The sequence below is a fragment of the Pantherophis guttatus genome, chromosome 2 (assembly GCF_059756535.1).
Source record: "Pantherophis guttatus breed Tessera chromosome 2, ASM5975653v1, whole genome shotgun sequence".
In the NCBI taxonomy this organism is placed as follows: domain Eukaryota; kingdom Metazoa; phylum Chordata; class Lepidosauria; order Squamata; family Colubridae; genus Pantherophis; species Pantherophis guttatus.
Genome location: NC_142064.1, coordinates 258,737,808 through 258,753,498, shown reverse-complemented (window position 1 = coordinate 258,753,498; position 15,691 = coordinate 258,737,808). Strand labels below are relative to the sequence as shown.

At 42.2% G+C, this 15,691-nt stretch overlaps 1 protein-coding gene across 4 annotated transcripts in view; it reads right to left on the bottom strand.

Annotated features, from left to right (window-relative positions):
* Window positions 1-900: 900 nt before the first annotated feature.
* Window positions 901-15,691, bottom strand: part of LOC117667867 (regulator of G protein signaling 3-like) — a 57,530-nt gene continuing 42,739 nt past the window's right edge. For all 4 annotated transcript variants that reach the window (XM_034421487.3, XM_034421486.3, XM_034421489.3 and 1 more), the window contains 4 exons: window positions 14,693-14,758; window positions 11,137-11,198; window positions 7,368-7,534; window positions 901-3,377 (listed from right to left, as the gene is read on the bottom strand). In XM_034421487.3, the coding sequence (XP_034277378.1) occupies window positions 3,186-3,377; window positions 7,368-7,534; window positions 11,137-11,198; window positions 14,693-14,758 (487 nt within the window). In that variant the 3' untranslated portion in view covers window positions 901-3,185. The remainder of the gene's footprint in view (window positions 3,378-7,367; window positions 7,535-11,136; window positions 11,199-14,692; window positions 14,759-15,691) is intronic.

Below are 15,691 nucleotides of genomic sequence, written 5' to 3'. Positions count from 1 at the left end.
ATTCATTTTTATCTGACAGGCAAAACGAGGCATGAATTGTGAACGAGCAAATGTAGCACATCTTGGAAAGAGAAGAAGGCGGCCTGTCTTGAGGTAGCTCAAAAACAGAGAATAACAATCTCAGATCTTCTTCAAGATAGCTCAGGCTCACATACCGGAAGGCCGCCATCTTTTTTTGTTCCGTTTTGGTGCTTCAGGAAGCTTCTGAGGTCCAAATGCAGGGGTGGGTTGCTGGGGGTTTGCAGAGGTTCGGGAGAACCTCTAGCTAAGATTCTGTGTAGTTCGGAGAACCTCCAAATCCCAGTCCTGGCTGGCCCCGCCCACCCCATCCCTCCCCTCCCAGGAGTCCCCACGTGGTCCATTTTGGATGCAGGTAAGTGCAGGGCATGCGTGGTGGCTCAGGGAGGGGAAAAAAACAGGCCTACTGGAAGTTTGGGAAGGCTGGAAACGGGCTTGTTTCTGGCCTCTGGAGGGCCTCTGGAGCCTGGGGAGGCAGTTTTTGCCCTCCCAGAGGCTCGAGGAAAGCCTCTGGAGCCTGGGGAGGGCAAAAACACACACACCCCGTCGTGGTGCAGGAGGCCAACTAGGCCACGCCCACCTAGTAACCAGGCAGAGATCCCCTTGCTAAAATTTTTGAAGCCCACCCTTGTCCAAATGCATACAGAAAGTCTGACCACGGAGTCCCTAGGCCAGTGTGAGGGGTTGTGTAAAGGCCGGGGAAGCAGTGGAAGATTTCAACGGGTGAATCAGTTGAAACCTTATCTCATCATCTGCAACTCAATCCAGGTGAGGAGAAGGGTGGCGGGAAAAGCATCTTCAGAGAGACTGATAATCAACGAGGCTGGAAAATTCCTAACACACTTTCCAAGGTTCCCTATTTACGCCAAACAATAAAGAGACTTTACTGAACCGTTTTTAATTCTTTGGTCGTGCCCAGCTAGGGCAGACTTGACAGCTACAGAGTCATGCTTCCAGCTTCTATTCACCTGGAAATTTGAAAAGAATCACGTACTGCATTCTTATGACATTCCTGCCATTCCTTCTTGACGAATGGTCGATTGTCAATGCCAGACACCCCACCAAATTCCACACGGGCACAGTATGAACTTGGGGAGGGAACGGAGGCAGAATTTCCTTGGGAAGATGTTAACCGGCAATGTGCGAAAAGTTGGCATTGTATATAGAGTGCCGAGGAAATCTATAGAACGCATGACGTTTTCAGGCAAAGGATGAAAATGTCTGCGTTACTTTAAATATTCTATTCAGGTAGTCCTCTACTTACGACCAAAATGGACCCCTGTTGTTGAGACAGTTATTAAGCGAATGTTGCCTCATTTTATGACCTTTCTTGCCACGCTTGTTACGTGAATCACTGAAGTTGTTAAGTTACTAACATGGCTGTTAAGTGAATTCATCTTCCCCATTGACTTTGCTCGGGAGAAGGCTGCAAAAGGTGATCACATGATCCCGGGACACTGCAACTGTCATAAATACGAGTCTATTGCCAAATGTCTAAATTTTGATCATGTGATCGTAGGGGTGTTGCAACAGACATAAGTGTAAAAAATGGCCATGTCGCTTTTTTCAGTGCTGTTAATTTCGAGTGGTCGCTAAACAGCAATAGTACTTAGACTTATATACCGCTTCACAGTGCTTTACAGCCCTCTCTAAGCGGTTTACAGAGTCAGTATATTTGCCCCCCAACAATCTGGGTCCTCATTTTACCGACCTTGGAAGGATGGAAGGCTGAGTCAACCTTGAGCCTGGTGAGATTTGAACTGCCAAATTTCAGGCAGCCGGCAGTCAGCAGAAGTAGCCTGCAGTACTGCATTCTAACCACTGCGCTGCCACGGCTCTTAAATGAACTGTTGCAAGTCAAGGACTACCAGTATAAATTTCCCAGGCATTGTATATAATACCTAGGCATTATGCAGACTGACAAAAACTATTTAGGCAAAGGATGAAAAAGAGAGTCACAAAAAGTCATGACTCTCCTTTCATACTTAACCCTAATCCTAACCCTTTACTGAAAAGACGTAGATCAAAATGATCGAAGACATGCAATGCAAAGTACAACAGGACTTTTCCTACTGAAAAAACATAAATAAGAAAAGAATACCATTTCTGACCTACATGTTGCAATAAGGAATCCTAGAATGCCTTTTCAGTGGGAGTATTTTATCCTTTGCCTGTTTGCCTTTTGGCATTGCATAGAGTGCCCAGGAAATCTATGAAACATTAAGCGTTTCATGCTTCGACATCCCATTTTTGGCTTTCTATACATTTCCTAGGCCAGAATTCGCCAATGTTTCCGGCTTTGCTGACCGACAGGAGGGAGGGGGAGAAGGGATGTTTCCGTGTGAGCGGCTAGCAAGCGCGCATGTGCGCAGCTCCATTTGTATGAGTGGCATGCAGACACACCTGCCGCTCACTTAAACGGAGTGCACGCGCATTGGCCGTTTCGACAGCCCGGTTACAAACCCCCCACGGCCTGCAGGTGGGAGAGACCCTGTTCTAGGCAGTCTATAAAATGCCTAATTTCACACACCGAGGGTGACAAACACACAAAGGTCCCAACCTCAATCCCAAATTATTTCTATAACGACAGGGTACGGAAAACACTCTTCTCTAAGACATTGGAGAATTTCTGCCCGTCGGAGGAGAAACAAGCTGAAACAGACTTATAAATACAGTAGGCAGCTAACAATTTCATTTTTCTAACCTGAGCAATATCATCCCAGCAGCAGTGCAGGCATCACCCAGCTTTATAGGCCCTGACATAAAGTTGCTTTCGTTCGTTTTGGTACGAACCAAACGGGCACGATTTCCGCTTGTCCTTCTAGAATTCTAATATTTTACTGAAGTCCCCCAAAAAGCCACTTGTACTAGCACTGATGATGTTACCTAGTTTGGGGAATGGAAGGTCTACAAGAAAACAAGCAAGCTCAGAGAGCACCAAGGACCCCTCAAAGCCACTTATCCAGTGCCAAATGAGCAAGAGTCCACCATTTCTTTTATCCTCTATAATGTTTATGAATGGGGCACGTTCGCCATCTCAACAGAATAGGCAGTCCATTTCTCCCAAACTTCCTTGGCTTGTCCGTATCCAGAACAGCAAAGCCGTCTCCAGGTGTCTCCTTTGTTAGGTGGGCTTGAAAAGAAGAGGAAGGGCGAATACGGCAGGTTTACAAGGGGCCATTCGGCTGCTCTTTATCAGGCTGTACCAGATCTTGATAGACGAGAGAACGAAGGAATCTAGGATAAGAATCTTTCTCCATCAACCCGAAGATCCTCTTTTGGGCTTGGTCAAAGCAAGACCGGGTGGGGAGCAAAATGTTCCGATTGGTGACATCTCTGGTCTGGGAATCAAGGTTCACCTGAAATTAAATGCAAATGATTATCCACATGATACAAAGTGGCTGCAGCTGTGATTTGTTTAAACACCAATAAAACTTATTTGCAGGAGCCGGGGGGAAAAAAAATCCCCTCAGGGACTGGAAACTAAAGATGTTGTGAGTTCAAAATTTAGAAACCTGCAGATAAAGATTATTAATCAATAAATGCTGATCCAGAACAAGTGTTGACACAGCTGGCATGTTAGTGGGGCCCCCCTTCCTTTAATTGCATCTGGTTGAAGAAATTCATTATTATTATTATTATTATTATTATTACCCTGTTTCCCGCAAAATAAGACATCCCCTGATAATAAACCTAATTGGGCTTTTGAGCGCATGGCAATAAGGCCAAGTGCTTATTTCAGGGTTCAAAAAAATATAAGACAGGGTCTTATTTTTGGGGAAACACAGTATTTATTATTTTATTTTATTTTATTTTATTTTATTTTATTTTATTTTATTTTATTTTATTATTTTATTTTATTTTATTTTATTTTATTTTATTTTATTTTATTTTATTTTATTTTATTTTATTATTTTATTTTATTTTATTTTATTTTATTTTATTTTATTTTCCATACTTCTAAACCTTAAAAATTTACAACATTTTTGCCAGAAACCGGTGTTTAATTCCAGTTTCTGCCAAACTTCATGATTGCCAAGTTTGCTTAATGACTGCTACAAAAAAGGTTGTAAAATGAGGCGTGATCGTGTGGTGTGACCTGCTTATCAAGTGTCTTGACACTGGTACAATAGGACTGAGTGTTTTGTTAATATGATTTATTGGGTTAGGGATTTTCTGTCTTCACTGTGAGTGGTATTGTGTTGGGGTGGGTGCACTTAGGGAGCTCAACCAATCTCATTGTACATATGTTGAATAAAGATTTGAATTGACTTAGGACCAAAATTGAAGTCATAAGTCCAAGGAAAGCTGGATGTTTCCAAGTTAGATGTCCTGCAACTTTCAGTGACATACAGTATAGTCCTAAAATTAGCTGAGCAGTAGGAGGAACAGGTGCAATGATATGGCCCTGTACTGTCCTCGACGACCCTGTTTGAGTATTAACGTCATTCTCTGACTTCCTCTTTGCTAATCTCTTGCAAACAACAGCAGAGCCCAGGGACTCTCTGGTTCAGAAAAACAACTAGGAAAATGCATTCACCTCCTCCATCATATCTGTCAGTGTTTCAAGTAATGCACCCATAGAAAACAGAACTCTGAGGTAGGCAGGTTCCTCAAGGAACAGTTTATTGGATACTTCATATTGGCACAATTGATCAAAGCCGACTCTGAATTTTCTCGTGGCTTTCACCTGATTAAAAGTAAAAGTTTCCCCTTTCCCTCCAAGTCACTAGTCACGCTGTCCAATCTGGGTGCTGGCTGGTTGCTTGGTTACTTGCTCCTCCTCTGGCCAGCCACCTGTGAGAATGTCCTTGGTTCCCACAGGAAAACTTTATTGTTCAGGCTACAAAACCCCATCTAACTATTTCTCCCCTCCCACCGTTGCGTGGCAACCCTGAAGCCTCCAAGATGGCTTCAGCCAGGTTCACTTCAGGGTTGACAATGCCACTGTGAAGCACTGTTTTGAATCTTTCATTTCATTGGCATCCCTTCCTTTCTAGCTTTCCAAAGGACACACGGATCATGATAAAGCACTACAAAAAAGCAAGGTCAATATGAAAAGAAGGACTAGGGGAGACATGATAGCAGTGTTCCAATATCTCAGGGGCTGCCACAAAGAAGAGGGAGTCAAGCTATTCTCCAAAGCACCCGAAGGCAGGACAAGAAGCAATGGGTGGAAACTAAGCAAGGAGAGAAGCAACTTAGAGCTAAGGAGACATTTCCTGACAGTTAGAACAATTAATAAGTGGAACAACTTGCCTCCAGAAGTTGTGAATGCTCCAACACTGGAAGTTTTTAAGAAGATGTTGGATAACCATTTGTCTGAAGTGGTGTAGGGTTTCCTGCCTGGGCGGGGGGTTGGACTAGAAGACCTCTAAAGTCCCTTCCAACTCTGTTATTCTATTCTATTCTATTCTATTCTATTCTATTCTATTCTATTCTATTCTATTCTATTCTATTCTATTCTATTCTATTCTATTCTATTCTATTTGATCGGCTACCAGCATGAATATATGAGATTTGTTCTGTGTGGCTTGGTACAGAGACACCTGTTTGTCTGGATTAGTACAAAGAAAAAAAAACTTTGTAAGAAAGGAATAAGAAAAAAAAAAACCTGTTCAAATGATGAAATACAAAAATTTGAGATGCCTATATCAGAAGTGAAATGCTCCCGATTTGGACCGGTAGCGATGGTGGCGGGTGGTTCAGAGAACTGGTAGCAAAAATCCCTGCCTCCCCCCATGCCCAGCTGAGCCACACGATCATCAGAGGCTATTTAAAAAAAACTTTTAAAAGCATTTTTTCTACAACCTCTTCGGCTGAAAAAATGCTTTTAAAAGTAAAAAAAGCCTCTGATGATCGCGCAGCTCAGGTGGGATTGTCAGAGGCTTTTAAAAGCATTTTTTCTACAACCTCTTCGGCCGAAGAGATTGTAGGAAAAAAAATGCCTTTAAAAGCCTCTGACGATCCCAGCTGAGTTGCCTGATCATCAGAGGCTTTTAAAAGCATTTTTTTCTGCAACCTCTTAAGGTTGTAGAAAAAATGCTTTTTTAAAAAAAAGGAAGTTGGCCATATTCACCTAGTCTCATTACTCCCCCCCTCCCAAGCCATTCCCACAGAACCGGTAGTAACAAATTTTACATTTCACCACTGCTATATATGCGGCAATACGTATGCAGGCATGCAGAGAAGAGCAACAAAGATGATTAGGGGGCTGCTGGAGGCTAAAACATGAAGAACGGTTGCAGGAATTGGGATATGCATAGTCTAGTGAAAAGAAGAACTACGGGTGACATGATAGCAGTGTCCCAATATTTGAGGGGCTGCCACAGAGAAGAGGGAATCAGGCTGTTCTCCAAAACACCAGAAGGCCAGACAAGAAGCAATGGATGGAAACTAACGAAGGAGAGAAACAACCTAGAACTAAGGAGAAACTTCCTGACAGTGGGAACAATGAACCAGTGGAATTGCTTCCCTTCAGAAGTTGTGGGTGCTCCACAGCGGTGGGTTTCACATTTTGTTACCACCGGTTCACTGCACACACGTGCCTTTCACGCATGCGCCCAGCCTTCCACTCATGTGCTTTGCTTGTGTATGCATCTTCCGCGCATGCACCTGACTTAAAAAATGTGCCTAAATGGGATGGCATAGAGTGAGCGATTTCCGCTACCAGTTCGCCTGAACCCGTATGAACTGGCTGAATACGACCTCTGATGCTTCATCACTGGAGGTTTTTAAGAAGAGATTGCACAGCCACTTGTCTGGAATGGTATACGGTCTCCTGCTTGAGCAGGGGATTGGACTAGAAGACCTCCAAGGTCCCTTCCAACTCTGTTGTTCTGTAATGAACTCTGTTGCAACATACCGTATTTTTCAGAGTATAAGAAGCACCTTAGTTTTTGGGGAGGAAAATAAGAAAAAAGCTGATTGGCAGGTGGATCGGAATACCCCCAATCAGCTGTTCCCAGAGGTGAACTTTAGCAACAGGTTCCTTGGTTGTGAGCTCTGGACCTTGCTTTTTTTTCTGCCTCTGAAACTTCTGAAACAGAGCTTCAGAAAAAAAGCCTCTGAAGCTCTGTTGGGGGCTTCTTTTCTGAAGCTTCTTTTCTGATGCTTTTTACAGCCTCTGAAACCTCCCTTTGAGAAGCTGGGTGGGGCTACATTCAGAGTATAAGACGCGCCCAGATTTTCATCCTCCTTTTTGGGGGGAAAAGGTGCGTCTTATACTCCGAAAAATACGGTATGTGTATTGATAAAATGCAAAGCATGGAATAATGGTTTTCTCTAACAAGTCCATCCCATTTCACACCGAGTCTACAAATTCAAAGGAAACTTTAATATTCCCCTACCTCTTTTGGAGCTTGGATGGTGATATATTGGTCAAAAATCTTTTTTGCACTCTCCTGGAGTTTGTCACACCCTCGGAGTTTTCGATAATCTTCACAGGCCATCCAGAAGTCCAGGTTCTCTTCGCTGAATTCTGATTTCAAGAAAGCATGGAAGGCAGCTCGACCATCTATAATGCGGAGATGAACAGACCAAAACGATCTATTGAAATCTTCCCTTTTTCTTTTTTTAAATGTAAAATATTTAGAAATTCTATTAATTCTGCTTGGAATAAATTCTGCATTTTATTGCATGGATTTTTCCCCCCCCTACTTCAGGTTACCAAGCGATAGTGGATGTTTTATGACAAGAGAAGACAAGAGAAGATATGACAAGTAGGTTGTCCTTGATTTACCGCACTTTGTTTAGTGATGGCTCAAAGTTACAATGGAACTAAAAAAAGTGACTTATGACCGTTTTTCATACTTACGACCATTGCAACATTCCCATGGTCACGTGATTCAGATCTTGGCAACTGACTCATATTTATGACGGTTGCAGTGTCCTGGGGTCATGTCATCCCTTTTTGCGAACTTCTGACAAGCAAAGCCAGATTCACTTAATAACCCTGTTACTGACTTAACAACTGCAGTGATTCACTTAACAACAGTGGCAAGAAAGGTTGTAAAATGGGGCAAAACTCACTGAATAACTGTCTCACTAACCAACAAAAATTTTTGGGCGCAGTTGTGGTCATAAGTCAAGGACTACCTGTAGACTTTTTTTTTTTAAAAAATCTCTCTTTCCTTGCAGACATAAAACTTTTAAGAAATGAGTGGCGACATTCCGGAAGCATCAAATCCACATGAAACCCCCCTCTGAATTTTGGGAAGCTTACTGCAGCGCAGTCTAGGGATAGGCATAGCAGATTGCTATCTAAATATTTGATTCTCTATAATTGTTGAAAATTATGCATTGCTCTGTGGATGATGAGCTCTTAAAAATCTGATCTGCAGAGGCTGCCCTTGAATACCTACTTAACACAGAGAGAATGATACTTAATAATGAGCCTCTTTATATAGATTTTTATGCTGTGTTTTTTTTCAATAAGAGTTATGATTTTTTTTTTATTAGTGAACACTTGTGTGGTTTGGAGTTTTATACTGTAACCACCAGAAGGAAAAAAAAGAAATAAAAACAATGTATGAGGTTAGCTATTAGCTGTAATAGCTTTTGTTAACCTCGCTACATGTAGTCCTCGACTTATGATCACAATTGAGCCCCAAATTCCTCTTGCTAAGCAAGACTGTCGTTAAAGTAAATTTTGCCCCATTTTATGACTTTCCTTGCCACAGTTGTTAAGCGAATTGATGCAGCTGTTAAGTTAGTAATCTGGTTGTTAAGTGAATCTGGCTTCCTCGTTGACTTTGCCGATTGGAAGATCGCAAAAGGAGGCCTCCCTGCAGCCTCCTGGGAGCAAAAATGTGTCGCGGGGGGAACGCGCCGCACCCGCGTGCCCTGTTTTGGGCCTAGTAGGCCTCCCAGGAGCCAAAACGGGGCGCGAGGGGACTCCTGGAAGGGGCAGGGCAGAGAGGGACGGCGCCAGCCAGCAATTTAACAATCGGTTCACCCGAATGAGCCTGAATTGGCTGAATCCCACCACTGGAGATGCCTCAATGGTTTACAACAATGGTTGTAAAAAGGTGAAAAAATGGTCATGAGACGCTTTCTTCAGTGTTGTTGTAACTTTAATGGTCGCTAAATGAATTGTTGCAAGTCAAGGACGACCTGTAGTTATGTTCGACTACAATGATCTCCAACTATAGCCAAAAGCACTGTGGGATGGGAATAACGGGAGGTACAGTATAGTTCAATCCAGAGAAGGAAGATTTTCTTCTAGCTCTGCTATGTATTAATGCCAAAGAGGGGGCATTCTCACCTATTCCTAGATCATAGCCAAAACATGTCCTGTTCAAGAAAGTCATAACAGTATATTATATAATCTAGAACCCTAAATGAATAGAATAGAATAGAATAGAATAGAATAGAATAGAATAGAATAAAATAGAATAGAATAGAATAGAATAGAATAGAATAGAATAGAATAGAATAGAATAGAATAACAGTTGGAAGGGACCTTGAAGATCTTCTAGTCCAACCCCCTGCTTAGGCAGGAAACCCTACACCACTTTAGACAAATGGTTATCCAATCTCTTCTTAAAAACTTCCAGTGTTGGAATATTTACAACTTCTGGAGTCAAGTTGTTCTACTGATTAATTATTCTAACTGTCAGGAACAATTAAATGATTTCATTCCCCACTTCTAGGCCCCTCATGATGGTCTGCAGATCCCCTGAGAATTACAATAGTGGCCAAAATTGTGGAAACCTTTTGGGAAAAGTGTATTTTCTAAAACTAGCTAATAACGCCATTTTTTTTGGAGTAGTAGTACCATAAAATATATATCAATGGAAATATAATTTTAAAAAGGCGAAAGATTTATACGATCTAACTAAACAGTAATCAATTTTATATATAAGAATTTTTGTACAAACTGTATAATTAATTAGATAATTGATTAGATACCACACTTGTAAATATACAATATGACTACACGTTGCCGAACCGTATAGTTTGAATTGTAATATATTTTTAATTCAATAAAATTTCATTAAAAAAAAAAAGGAAATATAATTTAATCAAGAATGTAATGCAATAACTTTTATGAAGGATTTACTATTAGAATAGCAGTTACGGTATAAAGAAGAAAAGTGAAACACGTAGAAAACATGAGATATACAAAAATTATCACCATAGAAAAAATGAGATATACAAAAATTATCACCATAGAAAAAATGAGATATACAAAAATTATCACCATGTCAGTTAATACTTAGTTGGCTCATCTTTAGCATGAATGACGGCCTTACAACGTCTTCCCATGGAGTGAACCAAATCTTTTAGTTTTGCTGCTGTTCTAATGTGAAACCAAGATTGAAGGATTGCTTCTGTTAACTGGGTTTTACTGCTGGGTCACTTCTGACTAACAAGTTTCTTTAGCCGGCTCAATTGGGTTAAGTTAAGGTCTGGGCTATTCCCAGGCCATTCCAGCAGTGGAATATGATTATCTTGAAACTCCCCCCCAAAAAAGTGGTGTTATTAGCCACCAGACCTCAAAAATACACTTTTCCCAAAAAGGTTCCCACAATTTTGGCCACTACTGTAAAGCTCACATCACATCCGGACCTGAAAACAAAGGATTTGTAAAGCGACATGTCTGTTGGCCATCAGTCCTATTCCTAGGAATGCGGAAGTTGCTGAATCTTGACCTAAAGAGGATGCCAGGTAGATATCCTGCCAAATAAGCCAGTTCATCGGAATTCAGCCATTCCAATTACTTTTTGCTCTGCTGTACGCTGGATTGTTCCTCTACTAATTTGGACTTTTCTTCATGTCCCACAGGATTTCTGAGAAAGCTTGATTCTGAGGAAAACAGGATTAAACTCATTTGGCAAGGGCGGGCAATTGTTATGAACAAGGCTGTTATTTACATATTGGCCTTTGCTCTCTAGCAGTTGGAATTCTGGGAATCAACATTAATGATTATTATTATGAAGCGGGCTGCATTGGTGCCAAGAAACCATCTGAAATAAACAAAGCTTCTCGGGATGACTAACTAACCTCCTAATTTTCGAACACCAGTCTGTGAAAAAGACACCCGCGAAATCTGTAAAAACTGTGTGTCAAACAATCCCTTTAAAAGGTTGACGAACCGCTTGTGTGTAAACTTACATGGGTGTAGTAGCAGTTTTTCTAAAGATTCTGCCCATTCTTGGGCTTCCTCGGGAGTTGGCCTGAAAAGAGAACAAACATGAGTGACTGGAAAACAGATGTGACAGATGAGAGAGATCTTTGCCCAAAGAATGTTAGTAAGAGTTATCCTATTGCAGGCAGTCCTCAACTTACAACAGTTCATTTAGTGACCGTTCAAAGTTACGACATCGCTGAATGGACTTATGGACGCTGAATGGACTTATGATCATTTTTCCCACACTTATGACCGTGACAGCATCCCCATGGTCACATGATCAAAATTCATGCTTCATGCTAGCAAGTTCTTCCAGCATCTTTCTGGAAATGACATAGGGTTTCTTGCTTGAGCAGGGGTTGGACTAGAAGACCTCCAAGGTCCCTTCCAACCTATTCTATTCTATTCTATTCTATTCTATTCTATTCTATTCTATTCTATTCTATTCTATTCTATTAGAATATTCTATTCTATTCTATTCTATTCTATTCTATTCTATTCTATTCTATTCTATTCTATTCTATTCCATTCCATTCCATTCCACTCTCCACTCCACTCCCATTCCATTCCATTCCATTCCATTCCATTCCATTCCATTCCATTCCATTCCATTCCATTCCATTCCACTCCACTCCACTCCACTCCACTCCATTCCATTCCATTCCATTCCATTCCATTCCATTCTTTTATTCCTCCTTTTCCCTCTTATCATTGGTCAGCTGATAGATATGCAGAGCTTTTGATTTCACTTTCTGTGGTTGAAAGACTTCCTGCTTCGGTCACAGTAACTTAATCATCCACTCCACAAGTATTCTTAGAGAATACCCTATCTGGTTCTTCTGCAGCCAAACATCCAGGTTATTCTTGACATCAAGAGAGGCGATCCGTGGATGAGGTGCAACCCATACAACCTCTTTTCTGGTAGACCTTGTGACACCCCCCAAATCATGACTCAGAAAACCGATTGCAAACTTTGAAAAGCAGCAGAACAGTTTCTGGTCAGTTCTCTCCAAACAGGAAAATCAGGTAGAATGCCATTACTGTCCCCCTCTAGTAATGCCAAGAATTCACTGCCCTGTCTCTAGCCCCATATAGCCCTTAGTAATAAAGAGAAATTATTTGCAGGCCTCTGGATACAATAGTATTCCAGGGGTTGTCACAAAGAAGAGGGAGTCAAGCTATTCTCCAAAGCACCTGAAGGCAGGACAAGAAACAATGGGTGGAAACTAATCAAGGAGAGAAGCAACTTAGAACTAAGGAGAAATTTCCTGACAGTTAGAACAATTAATCAGTGGAACAAATTGTCTCCAGAAGTTGTGAATGCTCCAACACTGGAGGTTTTTAAGAAGATGTTGGATAATCATTTGTCTGAAGTGGTGTAAGGTGTTAGATAGAGGGGGCGCAATGAAGAGGCAGGATGCGAACAGTCTTTCAGCACCTTTATTATGGACTCGCGATCCCAGTAGATTCGCCGGTAGGCTGCCGGAGGTCTCTTTTTAAAAAATTCCATCAGCCTAGCCGGCCACTGACAGTGGTTTATTTTTTCGGCCGCTAGATGGACCAATCAGTGTCCATTATGCAAATACGGTACTCCGTACGTGCGTACGTAACACCGGGCATCCTGCCTAAGCAAGGGGTTGGACTAGAAGACCTCCAAGGTCCTTTTCAACTCTGTTATTATTATTATTATAGGTTGCTGGTTCCTTTTGCCTTTGCTACAGCTGCTGGCTAAATGAGGATCTGTCTTATTCTTTACAACTGTGGATCTGGTGCTGCGAGGCGTCCCTCTGCTCACCTGTGGCTGTGGATGATGGAGAGTTTTAGTCCCACAATTTGGATGCTAGCAAAGTGGAGAAGGCTGGCAGAGATAGTACGTTATCTCAGACTCTCCTCTAAATTGAGATCCATTCAGGAGACCATCTGTAGCCTCTAAAAGGTTGTTTCGACATACCGGACATTCAAACCAGGTAATAAAATTACAGTAAATGTAGGCCCATTAGAATCATAATGTTGCCAGCTCATAACCTATCAAGCTTTCTAGGCTAGGGCACTCTCTTCCTCTCCATCTATCTGTTTATCATCGTAAGGGCCTTCTACTTGCTGCCCTGAGGCTCTATGAGCTCTTGGCATCCTTTCAACAGCACTCTGCAAGGAATCTAGCTCTGGAGAAAAAGCAATTTCCCCCTACCCTCCCCTGTTCCTGGATATAAATAAAGGGAGATAGATGGAGGCACAGCCTCTTTTATGGGATGTCGCCTCTAAAAATCAGATTCCACTGAGGGGGGGAAAAAATGAACATTTGGTTTGGTAGCCTATCAATAGACTGGTGTATATTTCCAAAATACATTCAACTAAGCTAGTTAATGACCCAGTGCAGTGATGGCAAACCTTTTTGCTGTCGCGTGCCAAAAGTGGGTGCAGCGTGGGGGGGGGGGGTGTCGCGTGTGCAATGTAATGCAATGCCCTGCTGCCCCACCCCCTGCACATACATGCTGTTTTCACCTAATTAAAAGAGTAAAACTCCCCCCTTCCCGGTGTCACTGGTCACATTGTCCAATGAAAATGGAAGGCAGGCTCCTCTCCTCTTTCAACAGCCACCTGTTTCAATGACCTTGGTTCCCATGGGAAAACTTTTCTGTTTTGACTATAGCCGGGCTATCTATTTCCCCCTTCCCTTCCCCCTCTCTGGCTTCGTGGCAACTATGAGGCAGCACAAGATGGCTTCAGCCAGGTTCGCTTCAGAGTTGACACAGTGGTCAGCAATGGTCTATTGCAGCAGCCCCCAATCTTTGGGGCACCAGGGACCAGTTCCATGAAGAGAGTTTTTCCATGGACCAGAGGGGTCAAGGTTTCATGTGCTACCTGCATCCCACAAATGGGGAATAGCTGGTTTGCCCGGCCCTGTTTCTGGCATACTGCAGCCCAGTGTCGGTCCATGGACCGGGGGTTGTTTCTAGAAAGCAACTGGTCTGGAGTCACAGAGACAATGGCTACAGATAGTTCTCCGCTTACAACAATTCGTTTAATGACCATTCAAAGTTACAACGGCACTGAAAAGAGTGGCTGACAACCGTTTTTCATACTTAACAACCGTTGCAGCGTCCCCATGCTCCAAGGAACAAAATTTGGATGCTTGACAACAGGCTCATAATTATGACGGTCGTAGTGTCCTGGTGCCACGTGATCAACTTTTGCAACTTTCTGACGAGCAAAGTCAACGGGGAAGCCAGACTTGCTTAACAACCATGTTACTAATTGAACAAGTGCAGTGAGTTACTTAACAACTGTGGCAAGAAAGGCTGAAAAATGACGCAAAACTCACGTAACTGTCTCACTTAGCAACAGAAATTTTGGGCTTAATTGTGGTCATAATTCGAGGACTACCTTCATAAACATAGTCTCTTAGCACTAATGCCAGCCTTTTCAGGAATGTGAAAAGTTTCTGACATAGTTATCTTTATATCTTTATTGCAGCTTGTCCCAACCACGATCTCTTGGTTCCCATTCCCAGTTGGGAAGTCTGGTTTCAAGTGAGGTTACCTTAGCGACTGGAGGTCCTGATTTCCTGAGCTCCACAACCTTAGGAAATTTTTTTTGTTCTTCTTTCTAAGAAACAGAAACGAAATATGGGGAATCAGGGATACAGTCAAACTATGCACTAATTCAGGGCATGAAAGTTAAGCAACGGGGGAAGCTGGGGAGATGAATATGAAGGCCAGTTGGCCAGATGGATATGGCCAGTTTGGAAAAAGGGCCTCCAAAGTTGGGTTTAGCTGCTGCCCCAATCCATCCCCAGCACCAAGCCTAGTAGTGAAATTCAAATTTTTTTACTACTAATCTCCATTCCCACTCCCATTCCCTCCAGGGGAAGATTACTGCAAAATCTCCATTCCTGTCCCACTTTAGGGGAAGGTTACTGCTCACCTGCCTGGAACCCTCAGTGTATTTCAGACATCAATACATTAGAGAAGCTCCAGAGATATTTTACTAGAAGAGTACTCAAATCTTCTGCTCAAAATAAAATTCCCTATACCACCAGGCTTGAAATTTTAGGTCTGGATAACCTCAAACTACGCCGTCTACTTTCCGACCTGTGCTTAGTTCATAAGATTATTTACCAAAATGTCCTACCTGTAAATAAGTACTTTAATTTCAACTGTAATAACACAAGGGCTATCAATGAAGAGCCTGGTGGCGCAGCAGACTAATAGCTTGTTATTAACATTCAGGTGCCTGCAATTACTGCAAGTTCGAATCTCCCCAGGCTCAAGGTTGACTCAGCCTTCCATCCTTTCTAAGGTAGGTAAATTGAGGACCCAGTTTGTGGGGGCAATAAGCTGACTTTGTATAAATATACAAAAGTATGAAGGCTATTGCTTAACGCATTGTAAGCCGCCCTGAGTCTCCGGAGAAGGGCGGCATATAAATCAAATTAAAAAAAAAAAAAAGATTCAAACTCAAATGTAATTTGCTCTAATCTTGATTGTAGGAAATATGACTTCTGCAATAAGAGTAGTAAATGTCTGGAACGCTCTACCT